We start from the raw sequence: 18,180 nt of genomic DNA, 5'->3' as shown, positions 1-18,180 counted from the left end.
GTGTGTGTGTGTGTGTGTGTGTGTGTGTGTGTGTGTGTTAGCGTGTGTGTGTTAGCGTGTGTGTTGTTTCTTGTAAGAATCGCGATACTATCTTCCATGTTTCTGGATCAATTCACAACTCCCAAGAATCGATTCTTTTTCATTTTTATTTTTTGTATTTACCTTATTTTTCTTGAAGTCACTGAGAACTGAGAAATACTACGATTTTTTTGCAAGTTATTGCAATCAGTTGATACAACTTTTTCAAATAAAACAAACTACATATTGTAATCGTATACACTTTATTCTGCTTTCATGCCATAATTTCAACACTGCCTTTCTTAGCACACAGTGGACTGGAGTAGATCCTGAAATCCCCCTATGTACTCGAGAATCAATTTTGAATTGGGAATCATTTAAAATCTAAAGTTGTTTTTTAATCGAATTGTGAGATAATACCCACAGATTCACACCCCTAGTGTGTGTGTGTGTGTGTGTGTGTGTGTGTGTGTGTGCGCGTGTGGACCTCTTGGGCTGTGTGTCATCACTCTGTAGGAAGGTGTGTTTGTTACGCTGCAAGTAGCCAACCAGGTCACCATGACGACAGGACTCAGTGATCAGGAAGACAGGGCCTGGATGAGAGAGAGAGAGAGAGAGAGAGAGAGAGAGAGAGAGAGAGAGAGAGAGAGAGAGAGGAGAAATGCATAAGTGCACCACAATTAGAACATGGTGCACAGTGGTGCACTCTAGTGGCCGAACTGAGTATCACAACAAGCAATTATGACCCTGAATACTACTACTACTACTACTACTACTACTACTAATAATAATAATAATAATAATAACAACAACAACAACAACAACAACAACAACAACAATCAAAATTGCCAACACTTTTCACTTTTTCACAGATGAAAAATAACAATAGATGGGAACTTTTAGAACCAGATGGAAAATATCACAGTGCACCAAACGACTTTCTCTGTTACACTAACCTGAGGATATTTTAATGACACTTTAACTTTTACTGAAGGACATTTTTACACAGCCACTCTAGGACACTCTAGTACAGTGGTTCTCAAAGTGGGGTCCGGCCAGGGTCCATGAGGGGGTTCCAGGGGTCCCCAGCAAAAAGGGGAATCATTTATTTTCACTATAATTCCATCCATAAGTAACAATGACAGAATGTATGAATTTTTTGGTCATGGGTTTCGTACACTTTCTGTAATAAAACATCTAAAAGGGAAAATTCCATCAGATGGGGGACCCTGGGACAAAATCTTATCACATGGGGGTCCGTGGTCTAATTTGTGTCAGTTTAGGTTTTTAGATTATTTTGGGGCATTTTGCCTTTATTAGACAGGACAGTAGGCAGACAGGAAAGGTGGGGAGAGAGAGGGGATGACATGCGGCAAAGGACCTGGGGTCAGATTCGAGCCCGCATCGGCCACTCGAAGGACCAAGCCTCCCTGGTATACATATGCTACCAGGTGAGCGACGACGTGAGAAGGTTTGAGAACCACTGGTCTAGCACACACACACGCACACACCGTGCGTGCGCACACACAAACGCGCGCGCGCACACACACGCACACACACACGCACACACGCACGCACGCACGCACGCACGCACGCACACACACACACACACACACACACACACACACACACACACACACACACACACACACACACACACACACACACACACACACACACACACACACACACACACGTACCCCCCTGGGTGCAGGCTCCCAGCAGGTTGACAACATTGAGGTGAGGGCCAAGATGAACCAGGATCTTCAGCTCTGACATCAGAGACTGCCCCGCCCCCACACTGCTGCCGGCTGCACACACACACACACACACACACACACACACACACACACACACACACACACACACACACACACACACACACACACACACACACACACACACACACACACACACACACAAACACACAAATGAACAAAGGATCTTCATTTACATTTACATTTGGAGCGATGTTATAAATATTAAGGATTTTTTCTTTTTTCTTTTGCCACCGATCGATATGATAGGGGTTCCCACTTAGGAATGCCATGGCCCACTTTGAAATGTGAATGTGAATCTTCCGGGGCCCACCCAACACTTTGATCACAACTCTGATCTACACACAAGAAGATGACGTATTTATATATTTTTATTTCATTAACAAAGCATGGCATTATAAATCAAGGCAGTAATAATATATTTTGAATAATATGCTTGAAATAGCATATACTACTATAGTAGGGCAGCATTCGGTGGTGTGGCTGGTGACCCACAACTGCTCGTGTTGCTCAAGTTGCTGGAGGAGCCCGAGTTGCCCATGACACCACATTGAGTTGCCCATGACACCACACCACATTGAGTTGCCCATGACACCACACCGCGTGATTTCTAACCCCACATAGGATAAGCAATAACCACGCCCTGTGGCTCCGGGATTGGCCAGGAGCATTGAAGCTTGGGACTAAAGCACCTGGGGTTTTTCATCTTTTAAAATAAAGATGTTTAAAAAACTATTGCTTGTTACATTTTCAGTGCTGTACCTTTTCTCTGGGTAAGAATTGAGCTTGAAATTAACGATATGATACATTATATTATATGAGCTATGAACGTGAACACAACACCGTTTATATTATTGCATGTTTTTGTAGATTGTGTACATTGTGTACATTACAATTATTATGCTTATTAGTGGCCGGGCCAGCGAAGCGGCCAGGCCACTTCTTGTATTTGCCTTTATTTTTTTTATTTTTTTTATTCCTCCCGGGAAGTTCGACTTCCCATGGATGAAAACTAACCAAACTTTGCACAAAGGTCCAGTCCCATGCCAAACGTCTTTGACACAAATTTGGGGCCAATAGTCCTAACGGTGGCACTACAGCGACCGTCTAATGCAACCAGGCCATGCAACCTATGGCCAATTATGAAGTCTAAAGACCGCAAAACTGCAAAAACTGCAAAAACGAATTAAACCCTACTCCTCCCACATTTTTTCTTCAAACGACACCAAACTTCAGTATCTGCATCGTTAGACTGTTCTACACAAAAGTATCAAACCAGATTTTCGATCGGTCAAAAATTGAGCCCACAGTGCATCAAAACGTTGAATTCTGGCCCCGTGTATAGCCTAATTACCTTAATTACCTTTGGCAATTAGGTTGTATTTGTGATGTCATCACTTTTTTGGCACGTAATAACCCCCACAATTTCTGCGCCACATAGACATGTCCGAACTCAAAACATGCGGCTTATTGAGGACAGGTGTGCTATGACTTTTCTAAGGGTTTGGTCAAGCGGTTTGGCACTTCTTTTGAATGGACCCAGACCCGGCCGGGTCCGGGTCGGAACCTCGGGTATTCGGGGGGTCGGGCATACCCGAAGACCTCTAGCTCAAAGCCTTGAGACTTGCCCGGCCACGACCCATTGCTGTGCAGCAGCTATAATTATTATTATTACTATGCTAAGGAAGGTAAGTGACCATAATTCATTTCAATGTCCGCTCAATGTCCGCTCTCAAAATCACTGTCCGTTCTCAAGAGCTATTCAGTTGGTTCATGAAATCGCTGGGCTGCGTGCCCTCCAGTGTTGCTCCTGGCCAATCCCGGCGCCACAGGGCGTGGTTATTGCTTATCCTATGTGGGGTTAGAAATCACGCCACCACACCACATTGAGTTGCCCATGACACCACACCACATCAGACTTCTCAATGTCAGCCCGACGGGTTTGGGTCAGCACAGGCTGAGATTTGATCTTAATTGGCCGGGTAGGCCGGAGCTCGGGCTGGGGAAAAAATATAGCTATATATATTTAGGTCTTTAATACGCTATTTACACAGAGACTGCACAGTGCTCATGTTTGAGTCAAATAATAATTAATTATCTTCTTAATATGTTAAATGTAGTTATTCATTTGTATTAATCATTATCTTTTGTTTGCTGAGCTGCTATGCTGCGCCGCAGCCTATGGCAGGATGCTTAATTCCTTGCGATGGGGGCAGGGAGTTAATGAGGTGACATGAAAGTTACTGTGAGTGAAGGAGACCACCTGACAAAATGGATGCTAAGACAATAAAGAAGAATTTTGACAAAGGGGAATACACCCTGGAGCGTCGGGAAGGAAGGGGGGGGGCCTTCTTCAGGCCAGAAATTGATGTTTGATTTTGTCACGAGTACAGCTGAAGTCCCTCTCATCATCAAGCAGACAGTGACGGAAGCATGTGTCTTCATGTGCGGCAAGGGGAAAATGACAAATGCTGGCAGAAAAAAATACATACTCACAATTCTCTCATGAATTATTGGACTAAATTGGTCGGATTCAATGTAAAAAGCTGATAAAGAAAATGTGTGCTGGTGGAACGAAATGCAACTTCAAAGAGAGCGGCATCACTCAGCGCGGCTCTCAGTACACTGCGTAATTATGCATGCAGCAGCACCGCAGCGGAGATGCAGGAGACATAGCCCGAAAAGGAATAAGCATACCGTTCATAACAACATAGCATGAAAGCTGAAAAACATTAATGGAGTAACACACACACCGTTTCCAGTGTATTTGAGCCGCGCCGACATTAATTGCACACTTTTTATAATGTCCTAGTCTAATAACTGTTTGTTTTGGTCGGGCCGAGTCGGTCTCGGGCTGAGTGCTCTATGTGACAAAGGCGGGCGAGTTGAGCTCGGTCCACGTCTCAAGCGGGTTGGGTTGGGTTGGGTTAGATTTTTCAGGACCGTTGAGAACTCTACACCACAAGTTGCCCATAACACCACACCACGTTAAGTTGTCCATGACACCACACCACATTGGTTCTCTGCTGAGGTTATCAATTGGACAACTCTTGCTCACAGCTCTGCCAGTCAAGCCTGAACTGCCATCGGCAGGGAAGAAAGTTAAAACAAAGTTGATTGAGCACGCAAAGTGCAGAAAGTTTCTGGTTTTCATAAAAAGTCTCAACTTGTATTCTACCATGTATATACTGTAACCGTAAGTTGTACTCACATTATCTGAATATCGGCTTGCTGGCCGATTGATCGGAGCATCCCTAATACATATGCAGAACAATGAGAACAGGCAGACAGACAGGCAGACAAAGAGACAGACAGACAGACACGTACATTTGAGCATCTTCACAGCTGCCTTGGTAGTTGATTGAGAGTGCAGCAGACCGGAGACGGTTGCCTCGACAACACGGCCGAAGGCTCCTGAACCCAACACTTGACCTGGAGAGAGAGAGACAGACAGACAGACAGACAGACAGACAGACAGATACACAGAGACAGACAGAGAGAGTGAGAGACACACAGACAGAGAGTGAGCGAGAGAGACAGGTACAGACAGAGAGAGAGACTACTGTGTTGTCTCTTGATTATGCTTTTACCTAGTCACTAGTAATAATACATTAGGTCCTAGTGTATTACATTGTACTACTGTATGTTTTATTACCTTGTACTACTGTATATTATATTTTATTACCTAGGGCTACATTTTCCCTCGGGACCTCCCAGGCGGAGTTGTACGGCAGCTGGGCGGGGTCAACATAGGTGTACTGCTGTCCGTCAGGACTGACCGACTCGATCACCTTCCAGCGAACTTCATACCGAGGTTTCTGCACAACCACCCACACACACGAGGAAGACGAGGGAGAGGATGACTATTTGGACCTGGGAGTGAGGCTGTAGGTTTGAGCCTTTGTCCCCCACAGAAACATCTTAGCTAGTTAACGTTAGCTGTGTCAGCACCGCACCACACAATCCCACATCTATATTAGGGATGGGCATCGAATTTCGAATTTTCGAATAATCGTTGTTATTATCAAGGTCGACTTTTATTATTGAAATTCGAAATTCGAAAAAAAAAAAAAAAAAAAAAAAAAAAAAAATTTTTTAGTGAAATGTTGCATTGTCTCCCCTGATTCTAAGTATAGTCAAATCGCTTGGTTTGAGCAAGTAAAACAATTTTTATAAGCATTTTAAGCAAGGTTTATGGAAAAATGAATGGCAGATGAAATCCCATGAAGAGGGAGAGGGGGTGACTTTGGCACCCCTTTGGCACTCAGACCTGAGCCTACTAAATATTTAATGAACCACTCATGATTGTCAAAACTGTTTTTTATTTTCGAAAATGTCAATGTCATGTAACATGTTCTTTACTTCAGTGGTGCAATGCTTGTTTGAGCTAAAAATCCACAGCAGAAGCTTTTTATATTAATTAATAAAGCCGTAGACTTAGAATCAGGGGAGACAATGCAACATTTCACTCACAAAAACAAACAAAAAAAAAAACATTTTTTTTTTTTTTACATTTTTTTTTTAATTTTCGAATTTCGAATTAAATTCGAATTTGGCCAGCGAATTTCGAATAGTGTTTTTGCTAGAAATGCCCATCCCTAATCTATATCATGATATTATTGGTTGAAATTGTGTAATCAGTCCCGCCAGTAAATAGTGATTTTGCGATCACAATAATTAATGCAAATTCAACCAATGTCCGCAATATTTGTGGGGGATTGCAATTTTTCTAAATTCCCACGATTTCTCTCCGCAAAAAGGCAAAACAAGTTCCTCAAGTTGAAATTTTTGCCAGTTCCCACAATTTTAAAGCAAAAAATCACATAAAATATTGCAAATAATACATTTTTGAGAAAAGGCGCGGCAAAATCAAGCATTTTGATCGCAACAATCACATAAAAAAAACTCTGCAAAGTCCTGGAGGAACTGGTACATGCTGAGCACACTGTAGATTGTGTTTTGAATGAAGACAAACATGGTTGAAGTTTGATGTAAAAATCAAAATAAATTAGATTTTTGTCATTGTTTTGACATACAGTACATTGTTAAAAAGCCACCTCTGAAGAAAATGGTGAAAATGACATACCCAAACTAAAATGCTTACTGTGGCTGAACCGCTAGGGTTACAGACAACTGCCTGACCTTTTCTGAAAGGTAAGACTTTGTAGGTCCTGTTCCAAGTGTCAGAATGACTCTATGTGTTACTGACCCTGAGTAACACCAGCTCAAACACAGTGGTTGATTCTCGCCTAGAATAAAAAACACTTTTAGAGTGTAAACAGTTACCTATGGTTGTTGTATTTATGGCTAGAAACCCAATGGAGACATAGCCACAGGCCTTACCACATCCCAACTCAAAGAAGATGAAAAAATACCAAAACATGAGTATTTGGCAGTGGTTTTTGTAGGGAGATACCTAGGCGGATTTCCAAAAAGCCATTTGAAAAAGCCAAATAATCTGAAATGTTGTCTTTGTCTTTGTACAAAGATGGCTATAACTTCCGCTGTGTTGATCTGATCCGAAAAAGGAAGACATGGTTCGATGCGCAAGATTCAGCCGATTAATTTGATATGTAGCATGAACAGCATTGATGAATTAACCACCTAATTCATCACATTAATGACAGATGAACGGCAAAAAAATCAGAAACATAACGCCCGTGTTACAGTGCAATGCAAGGGGTTAAATAGATGAACCCTATGACTAGGGATGTGATCTAAAATAATAAAAAAGACATTTCCCAACCAGCTCGATTGTAAAACAAATCTAGGCCAGTGTGTGTGTGTGTGTGTGTGTGTGTGTGTGTGTGTGGGGGGGGGGGGGGGTTGTTAACTTGCTCAGGCCATGGTTCTGTTTTGCCTTCAGAGGAAGATGTTTTTACAGTGATTTGGACTCAGAGGATGATGTTGTTTTTTTACAGTGAAACATCATCATCCAAAAGTGTTGAGCGAGGATGATTGGATTGGGCTTAACTCTCAGGTCAAGCCTGTTGATAATCAGATTTAAAAAACAAGGAACGCCAGCACGCGACGAATGTCCTTTCAGGGGTTTTATTCCGTCATCAAGACCTTACTGATAATCAGATTTAAGCCTTTTAGCAATCTTATGTTTATTGCAGGCCACATGGATCTAATAAACTTGGGTATGTGACATCAGGTTTAATGTGTGTAGTAGACTGTACCATGATGACACCTACTGGATCGCAGGTTATGACGTACGTCTCTCCGTCAATACCAGTCAATCAGCAGTCAATAGAGTACCGCAGGGATGACGTATTTTTGCAGGCTTAACCAGAAATCGCTGGCATGTTGGTTCATGGGGGGGAAAGGCTATGGGATTTTAGAATGGGGAATTTGGTTAAATGCATGAAATAAGGTCTGTGGTTAACAAAAGTTTATTGGAGTGGTAATGCGTGTTCAGCAGGATAATCTTCACAAATGATCCCCACTTTTATAACTTTTTAAACGTTATCTGAAAATTGTGTTTAAGAAAACCTGCATACGTTTGAAGAGTCAAAAACGTGGTCCACATTTGTGAAGATTATAATCAATCCTCACGTCACCAGAGTGCGCAGCTACTCATCAATGTCCGCCACAGTTGTATGTGAGATGTAAAAAAATGAAGCTTAGCAAGAATCGAGCTCTGGCCAATGGCCATACCTGTAGGGGTATTTATGTGTATGGGAAAAAATCCAAAGCGGAGGAGGAGAATTTGGAGCCAGTCATGGCTTGGGAAAAGAGGCCAACTTGTGATGTCGATTTTGCCAAGAGAGCTTGAGGTAACCTATTAGCATCTAGCTACTAGCATTTAGCATGTACTGCCGTAACATTGACGTCAGTGTGTCCTTTCCTGTTTCATGTCTATTGCTTGTTAGTAGACATAGGTCGTAGCAGCAGTCACACTGTGAGATTTTCAGCCTCAAATTCTGACACCGTCAGAATTGGTCCCAGGCTATCTTTGGTCGCAGACTGTGTTTCTTTGAATCTCTCTCACAGTGTGACGCAGGACCTCCATCTTTGTAGCCAGGAGCAAAGATATCACCAGATTTCTCTCACGTTGGTCATCTTTTGTCTGGGACAGCCCAAAATCACACAGTGTGAAGGGGGCTTTAGAGGGACAGTGGACATACGGTGCACAGGGCAACAGGACCAGAAGCTTTAAACCAGCCAACCTTCAGATTCAGGTTCAGGTTAAACTTTATTGGCCCCGAACCACTGACCTTCCTCCAGAGGAGGATGAGGATGATGAGGAAGACGATGGCAATGACAACAAGCACCAAGACTGCCACCAACACAGCAACCTGGGACAAGAGAGCTAGAGGGAGAGGGAAGAGAGGGTGAGAGATACAGAGTAGAGGACAGGCAGACAGAGAGGTGTCTGTTTTCAGTAGTAAGTATAACATGCAGTAGTCATTGGTCGGTGCAGCAGTATAACATGCAGTAGTCATTGGTAGGTGCAGTAGTATAACATGCAGTAGTCATTGGTAGGTGCAGTAGTATAACATGCAGTAGTCATTGGTAGGTGCAGTAGTATAACATGCAGTAGTCATTGGTAGGTGCAGTAGTATAACATGCAGTAGTCATTGGTAGGTGCAGTAGTATAACATGCAGTAGTCATTGGTAGGTGCAGTAGTATAACATGCAGTAGTCATTGGTCGGTGCAGTAGTATAACATGCAGTAGTCATTGGTAGGTGCAGTAGTATAACATGCAGTAGTCATTGGTCGGTGCAGTAGTATAACATGCAGTAGTCATTGGTAGGTGCAGTAGTATAACATGCAGTAGTCATTGGTAGGTGCAGTAGTATAACATGCAGTAGTCATTGGTCGGTGCAGTAGTATAACATGCAGTAGTCATTGGTAGGTGCAGTAGTATAACATGCAGTAGTCATTGGTCGGTGCAGTAGTATAACGTACAGTTGGAGGCCAGTCTCAGGTCCCAGGCTCGGCGTCCTACAGCATTCCGCGCCTCACAGCGAATAGCGGTGAGCGACGTGAAGCTCTGTAGCGACAGCAGGCTGTGCATCTGCAATGCAAACAATGCAAACACAAACACATTCAACACAAACAACACATTCAACTGTTATAGCACAAACAACACATTCAACTGTTATTTTAACAGAAACAACACATTCAACTTGCAGTTTGCATACGAGGAATTTGACTTGCAAGTATGCAACATACTGTAGCAGTCACATCAATAGTAGAAGACAATAACAACAGAAAGACAACAATTTTTTTTTTAAGTGCAGTCCTCTATAGTGACGTATGATGATGGGGGCGGGGAGTAGGGTAGGATCATGTCAGTTGCACATGGGGTGATGAAGTCCTTATTCGTGGGGGTTGTCGGGCCTCATTGAAGAGGTGGATGTCAGTTGGGGTGTGTGTGTGTGTGTGTGTGTGTGTGTGTGTGTGTGTGTGTGTGTTCGCGTGCGTGTGTGTGTGCGTGCGTGCCTGTGTATGTGTGTACCTCTGCCTATGTGTTTGTGTACCTGGCTTACTCCTCGCTCCTGTATGTAGCTGCTGTTCTCCTGCAGAACCACGCCCACCGAGGCAGCTGATAGGCTCTGCCAGCCGCCCGTCACATTACCACACCTACAGGGCAAAACGTTTTTATTTGTATAGCACATTTCATACACAGAGGCAATTCAAAGTGTTTTACATAAAATGGATAAAAAGAAAAGAGCAGTGTTACAAGGTAAAATATAGGGATGAGAAAAAGAGAGAGACACGCACATCCAAACCCAATGTAGGGGCAGGTGCTGAGCTAAACTGGTACAGTGAAACAAAATAATAAAACTGCTCGCACGAGTTCCGCTTACGCCCCCCTGCTTGATGGTGGCTTAATAACCGTGCTCCCGACCTTGTGTACAGAAAACCCACATTAAACAGCCCCTTCTGGTACGACCTCTACACCCACGACTGCGTGGCGACTCAAACTTCAAACACCATCGTGAAGTTTGCAGACGACACAGCAGTCGTGGGGCTGATCTCGGGGGGCGACGAGACGGCCTACAGAGAGGAGGTGAGGGTCCTGGAACAATGGTGCCAGGACAACCACCTCTCTCTGAACGTCTCCAAGACCAAGGAGATCATCGTGGACTACAGGAGAGGGGGGGGCACACACCCCCCAATCACCATCAACGGCACAGTGGTGGAAAGGGTGGACAGCTTCAAGTACCTGGGAGTCAACATCCACCAGGACCTGACCTGGGCCGGCCACACCGCCACTGTTGTCAAAAAGGCCCAACAGCGAATACACGGACTCAGGCGCCTGAAGAAGTTTGGGCTAAGGAAAGAAATCCTCAGGGACTTCTACAGAGGCACCATTGAAAGCCTGCTGACTGGCTGCTTCACCGCCTGGTACGGGAACTGTACCACCATGGACCGCAGGGCGCTACGGAGGGTGAGGCGAGCGGCCCAGCACGTAACAGGAGACGAGTTGCCAGAACTGCACGAACTGTATAACCAGCGGTGCCTCAGGAGGTCCCTGAAGATCATCAAAGACACAAACCATCCCCACAACAGCCTGTTCTCCCGGCTACCCTCAGGGAGGAGATACAGGGTTCCAAAAACACGCACAAATCGCTTGAGGAACAGTTTCTTCCCGCAGGCCACGAGACTCCTAAATATGCACAAATAGTGCAGTAGTCGTACCGCAGTACCGTACTGCAGCTGCTACTATTACGGATGCCTAACGTTTAATTGTAAATTTAAGTGTATGTTTAATAAGGTGCCTAACGTTTAATTGTAAATCTAAGTGTATGTTTAATAAGGTACATGCTATTTGCACATGTATGTATAAAACGTCGAATTTGGAATGTCTGAACACGTCTAACGTATGCACATGACATGTGCACCTATGTGCAATGAATATGCCACTGTCGTATAAGCCACCGACTTGTCTTATTGCTTATAAGATGCCTATTTCTTATTGCCTTATTGCTGTCTTATTGCTTATTGATGCCTATTTCTTATTGCCTATTACTTATTGCTGTTGCCTATTTGTACTATGTCGTAAACGGAGTCCACTGCACAAGAATTTCACACGTGGTACTTGTACCATGGAGTGACAATAAAAATCTTGAATCTTGAATCTTGAATCTTGAATTATTTGTAAGTGGTCTTGGAATTGAATAGAAGCGCAGTTTGTACATTCAAGATATAGCCATGCCACCCCCGAACACGCGACAGAGGAATGATAATACGGGGAAATCTACGCCCGATCTGGAAGATAGCTCGTCCATAGCTAAAGAAGCTAACGAGAAAACAGATGCTGATGCTTGCGGGCTGATGCTCCAACTTTTGGCTGAGGTACAAGGAATGAAAAAGGACATGGGGGAAAGACTGGGCAAAATTGAAGATTCGCTAAAAGGAGTGACAACAACAACAAGAAACAAGAAAGTAACAAGAAAGTATGGGGATGTGAGAAAAGACTGGACGAGGCTGAGCAAAGAGTGAGCAACGTGGAGGATAACGGTGCGTGCTCAGAACGGCTGCTGGCTTACATGATGCGTAAACAACGCCGTTTGGAAGCACACTGTGAAGATAATGAAAACCGCTCGAGGAGGTCTTGAAAACCGTTTGAGGAGGTCCAATCTACAGATTTACGGAGTGAAGGAAGGGTCTGAGGGAGATGAATACATGCTTGAATTCACAGCAAAACTACTGAAAGCGGCTCTCAACCTACCCGAAGAGGACGATCTCAGTATCGAGCGCGCGCACAGGTCACTTGTGTCAAAGCCCACAAACCCCAATATCTCCAGATCGATCGTGGTTAAATTTCTTCACTTTCAAACAAAACAACGGATCCTGTACAAAGGTTGGAACACTAAAGACTTGCAGTTTGCAGGAAGTCGTATTACAGTTGACCATGACTAACGCCGTGCAGCGTAGGCGCAAGGAGTATGGAGAGATAAAGCATCAGCTTAAGGAGCGCAAAATCAAGTTTAGGTCATCCTACCCAGCCGTGTTGAGAGTGGCCTTGGAAGATGGAGAAAAGACCTTCAGCTCTGCATGGGAGGCCGGTACATCTTCACAAATAATTGATACGGGCAACAAAAAACGCAACGCGTTTCAACCGTTGGTTTTCATACATACAGCCAGATGAAAACCAACGGTTGAAAAGCGTTGCGTTTTTTCCATTGCCGTTGCCACCCAGTGACGCGGTTTGTTTACCAAAATGCTGCTCAACTGATCCCTCGTATATGATATTATATGCTTGTGTGCATTAGTGGATGATTGAATGTTGGTATGATTCATGACCGATGTTGACAGACAATTCCCCCCAACGTTGATCACATTCCCAGGGTTGATCTGGCTAGTTAATTGGCTAGCTATGCTACTACCTAGCTGGCAACTCGTCCAGCCTGTCCCTACCCGCGCTATGACCTCCATGGTCGCCCTCTGAGACCCAGGACAGTCCCCTCACACCATCCACCCTCAAGCCCAATTCTACCCCGATTTAGAGGCTCCTTGTGGATGTTGCTACCCAGCTATACTGTAGCTAACATCAGTTTGGCTCGCCTGCCTCGCGGTTTTTATTTTTGAAGGAGTAGGTCTACAAAGTATCCGGTCTGAGTACGTACACCTCGGGTGCATGTGTACGCGTACACTTCCGGGTGTGAGAATGTACAGGGTGGGCGGGGTGATGGGCGCTCCGGCGCTGCAGTTAGATGATATTAATGGCTTGAAGTGCGGCTTCTGGGACAGAAACACAGAGCGTCCCCTCCCCGTAACCATAGCAACTCACTCACTCTGCCTGCCTGAGAGAGCCGCAGCAGCATGCAGGGAAAGCAAGAAGAAATATAGGCTACACAACATGGGCCCCCCTGGCCCCCCCAGTCGTAAAAAAAAGAAAACAAAAAAAAGCTCACCATTGAGCCGCCCCCTCCCTCTGGAATGCCCTCCCCAGTCACATCTGACAGGCCAAAACGCTTTGTCTTTCATACTCATTATGTCATCTTTCCAAAAAAGCCCTTTTCACTGTTGCTTTTGACCTATAATATTTCTCTCTCTCTCCCCCTCTCTCTCATATATTTTAATATTTTCTCTCTTTATTAAAGTTGTTTTATCCTGTATTTGTAAAGGGTCTTTGAGCACGGTCAAAAGCAACAGTGAACAGTGAAGCACTATATAATATACATTACATTACTAAACATACAATAATGAGTATTAATGTTATGTAATTCTACTCATATTCTAATATTTCTTATATTTCCATTCTTATACTTATTAACACATTCACTGCCAGCCTTTTTTCAATACTGTAGTTAGCTTCTGCCAGAGGGTTTTTTTGAGGATTCTGGCTCATTTTACAAGAGCCGAGGATTCTTTTCTGCTTTGACTTTTTGAACACAAAGTTCACAAAAGTACTAATAGAATGTGTGCTTTCTCTGTCTAAAAGAGTTAGTTTGTAGAGTTAGTAGTTATGTAGATATTAGCCGTTGAGTACAGCATGGTTTCAGCGTCTGAAAATTTATTTTGAGATAAATGGCTTTTTGTGAAATTCGATCAAAGTTAGTCACTTTAACCATTCATTTTTGGCATCAGTAAGACCGTCAGACATCTAAACAATAGTTTTGAACAGTAATTTCCTCCATAACAGCAGGAAACACCCCTCTCCCTTCAAACTCCTCCCTCCGTGTGTCTTCTCCTCCTTCCTCCTGGCTCTGCAGCGGGCGTGTCAAGCGCGTTGCTGCTGCTGCTGCTGCTTGCCTGCCTGCGACGCTCCTTGTGCGAGTCAAGATGGGCCGGGGAATGCGTGGGCGATGGGCAGATGTTGATTCTGGCCTTTCTGCGGTGTTTCAAAGTGTGTTTCACCTATAATCTATTATGCAAATCGCTCTCCGCTCTCTGTGCTGCTGCTGCTGGCGCGGCCGCTCGGGCAAGTCTGGATGACTGTAAAATCGCCAAGCAATTTCCTTGAGAATGGCTTCCTCCCGCCGCTGTTTTTTCTTTGCTTTCGCTCGTCTGGGGGGAGCACTGTCAACACTTAGTGGGTCGGTAAAATAGATTATACACATTCAATACCTCCAATAATTGTATAGGAGACGTAAAAGGGATTGATCAACGCCCCACCGTCAAAAAAAAAAATTGATTTTTTTGACGTGTTAACACGTCGTTGGCAGTCAACAGCTGGATTCTGAAAACGTGTTAACACGTCATTGGCAGTGAACGTGTTAAACAATAATTAGAGAGAGACCATGGTGATGCCAGCCTTAAAATGAGATATTCCTCTAAATCTGGCTTCAAACGGGCAAAATTTCAAATGTAAAATGGCCTTTTTTTTTGGCAGAAGTGGCCCCCCCCTGAGCTAAAAGTCAAACTCTGCCTATGCTACACAATATATTATATTGTAGGCTATACCAGCTATATTTTGTAACCTATAGGCTATTTCTGGGTTTCTGCTGTGACACTGTGCTGTCTGTCTTGCCGGCCCGTGTGCTGTCAGTCATGTTTTCACTCTGTGAGCGTATCAATTATGATTTTGTTTTTCACTGCGTGAGAAAATGGATTTGTGGCGTGCAGGTTGTTCCCAATGTTCTGCGTCAGAGTTGGCAGTCCTGGTCGGGATCAGACTTGTAGTGCTGCCAGTCTCCTGGCCAAGACATTAATTTATGGCAGAATGATTGCTTCATCTGACATGGTGACAGCGTGAAAGACACAAAATACTGGGTAGTCTGAGCACAGCATTACCTCAGTTTAAGATCTTACTGCTGCTCATCTGCTGGTCTATCTTACCTCAGTTCTACCTCAGTTCAAGACATCACTGCTGCTCGTCTGCTGGCGTACGTTAACACAAAGGGCCCTTCCTTACAGAATTCCATCACAGCCCTGTCTAAATATTAAACAGGGCTGGGGCCCGTGCACAAAAATTCACTTAAGGGTAAAGTGACACTTACAAGGAAATAAAGAGATAAAATACAAGAAAAACACATTTAAAGAACATCGAGTGTGCGTGCACGCGCATACCTGTGCGTGTTGTGACACGTGTACCAGGTGACGGTCGGGGGCGGAGCGCCCTCACACACACACAACACAGACTGACTTCCTATCTCTGACAGAGATGTGATCCTAGGGGGCGCTGCACACACACACACACACACACACACACACACACACACACACACACACACACACACACACACACACACACACACACACACACACACACACACACACACACTTACTGTATGTATGAGTGTCACAAGAACAAGAGACTGAAAATCTGTAAATTTCAATATATGGGCCTGGGCCTTTATCAGAATCAGAATCAGAATCAGAATCACTTTTATTGCCACAGTATGCAAGTTACATACAAGGAATTTGTCTTAGTGTCTGTATGCAGCGTAGCGGTCACATCAATATACAGAGATAAGAAGTAGGAAGATAACTAAAGACAATCACAAAGTTGCAAGTGCAATCAAATCGAGTAAATATATACAATATGTACATGAGTGGTGAAGTGTTCTGTGGATGATAAATATGAATTTACGTTGAATTTACATGAGATTTACAGACTGAGTTAAATAGACGTTAAATAGGTAGTGGATTTACATGAATTTACAGTCGGAGTTAAATAAGAGTTTACATTGAATGTACATGAAATTTACAGGCTAAGTTAAATAGGCATTAAATGTGCAGGGAATTTACATGAATTTACAGTCCCAGTTAAAGAGGCATTGAATTAGATATGAGTTCCAGTTTTATGGGGGCGGGGGGGGGAGTTCAGGTGAGTTTAGGAGGAGGTAGTGAGTTTGTGTGTGTGTGTGTGTGTGTGTGTGTGGGGGGGGGGGGGGGGGGGGGGTTGTTGGTGAGGTCCTTGGCGGAAGGGGTTTCCGGGCCTTGTTGGTGAGGCTGATGGCGGTTGGGAAGAAGCTGGTCTTATGGCGGGTGGGGGAGTGTCTTAAAGAGTTTGTGGCCAGGGTGGGAGGGGTCAGCCATGATCTTGCGAGACCGCTTCAGTGTCCTGGCTGCATGCAGGTCCTGGAGGGATGGCAGGTTGCATCCGATTATCTTCTCAGCGCAGCGGATGATGCGTTGATGTCTTTGAGAGTGGCAGCAGCATACCAGACGGTGATGGAGGAGGTGAGGATGGACTCAACGATGGAGGTGTAGAAATGCACCATCATGGCCTTTGGCACTTTGAATTTCTTCAGCTGCCGCACAAAGTACATCCTCTGCTGTGCCTTCTTGGTGAGAGCTCTGATGTTCAGCTCCCATTTTAGGTCCTGGCTGATGATGGTCCCCAGGAAGCAGAAGGACTCCACAGTGTTGACTGGGGGGTCACCCAGCTTTGTTCCTCCTGTAATCCACAATCATCTCCATTGTTTTTTGAGCATTTAACACCAGGTTGTTTTGACTGCACCAAGTCACCATGTCAATTTCCTGTCTGTACTCATCTCTGTCTGTGATGAGCCCTATGAGGGTGGTATCATCTGCGAACTTCAGGAGCTTGATGGACTGGTGACTGGAGGTGCAGCTGTTGGTGTACAGACCGAAGAAGTAGGGAGAGAGGACACCGCCCTGGGCAGCGCCGGTGCTGATGGACCGAAAGTGAGTGATGTGCTTACCCAGCCTCACGTGCTGCTTCCTGTCAGTCAGGAAGTCTGTGGTCCATCTGCAGATGGGGTCGGGCACGCCCAGCTGGGAGAGTTTCTCCTGTAGCAGGGCTGGGAGGATTGTGTCAAACGCCGAGCTGAAATCTAGGAACAAGATCCTGGCATATGGTTCCTGCATTGTCTAGGTGTGTGAGGATGTGGTGGAGGGCCATGTTTATTGCATCATCTACAGACCTGTTGGCTCTGTAGGCAAACTGTAGGGGGTCCAGGAGTGGGTCTGTGATGGATTTGAGGTAGGACAGGACAATGCGCTCAAAGGACTTCATGACCACAGAGGTCAGGGCGATGGGTCTGTAGTCTTTAAGTGCCGAGGGCCTTGCCTTTTTTGGGAGGGGGATTATGGTTGAGGTTTTGAAGCATGCTGGTACGTGGCAGGTCTTCAGTGAGGAGTTAAGATAGTTTATTTAGCTCAGCAGCAGAGTAGGCCTTTCTTGGAAGCAGAGCAAAGCCTTTATTTCTAATTCCCTCTGTTTGATAAGCACCAAACCTCCTTGTTTTCTGATCTGAATCTGTTGGGGTTTGTTAGGTAAAAATTATTTAGTTACTGCAATGCATTACGATAATTACGGTAATTGAGGATGAGCCATCTTGTGACATACTGCCATCTTGTTACATACTGCCATCTTGTGGCTCTTGTACGTTACTACAAATTACACTGACATTATATAACAGGCACTGAGTTTAGCGGTATCCAACGTTGTTTTATGCTTTGTTTCCTTCCACAGCCTTTATTTGTTCATGTCGACTGCACCCCCGGGCATTA

At 44.5% G+C, this 18,180-nt stretch overlaps 1 protein-coding gene across 1 annotated transcript in view; it reads right to left on the bottom strand.

Annotated features, from left to right (window-relative positions):
* Window positions 1-18,180, bottom strand: part of LOC310783201 (platelet-derived growth factor receptor beta-like) — a 67,426-nt gene that overhangs the window by 21,732 nt on the left and 27,514 nt on the right. Inside the window, exons 12-19 of the mRNA XM_083644004.1 lie at window positions 15,769-15,880; window positions 10,287-10,389; window positions 9,712-9,820; window positions 9,017-9,111; window positions 5,482-5,614; window positions 5,124-5,228; window positions 1,719-1,829; window positions 506-611 (exon numbers count right to left, since the gene is read on the bottom strand). Coding sequence (XP_083500130.1) covers window positions 506-611; window positions 1,719-1,829; window positions 5,124-5,228; window positions 5,482-5,614; window positions 9,017-9,111; window positions 9,712-9,820; window positions 10,287-10,389; window positions 15,769-15,880 — 874 coding nt within the window. The remainder of the gene's footprint in view (window positions 1-505; window positions 612-1,718; window positions 1,830-5,123; window positions 5,229-5,481; window positions 5,615-9,016; window positions 9,112-9,711; window positions 9,821-10,286; window positions 10,390-15,768; window positions 15,881-18,180) is intronic.

This window comes from Poromitra crassiceps, assembly GCF_964638095.1.
Source record: "Poromitra crassiceps genome assembly, chromosome: 1".
Taxonomy (NCBI): Eukaryota; Metazoa; Chordata; class Actinopteri; order Beryciformes; family Melamphaidae; genus Poromitra; species Poromitra crassiceps.
This window is presented reverse-complemented; position numbering and strand designations above follow the sequence as displayed.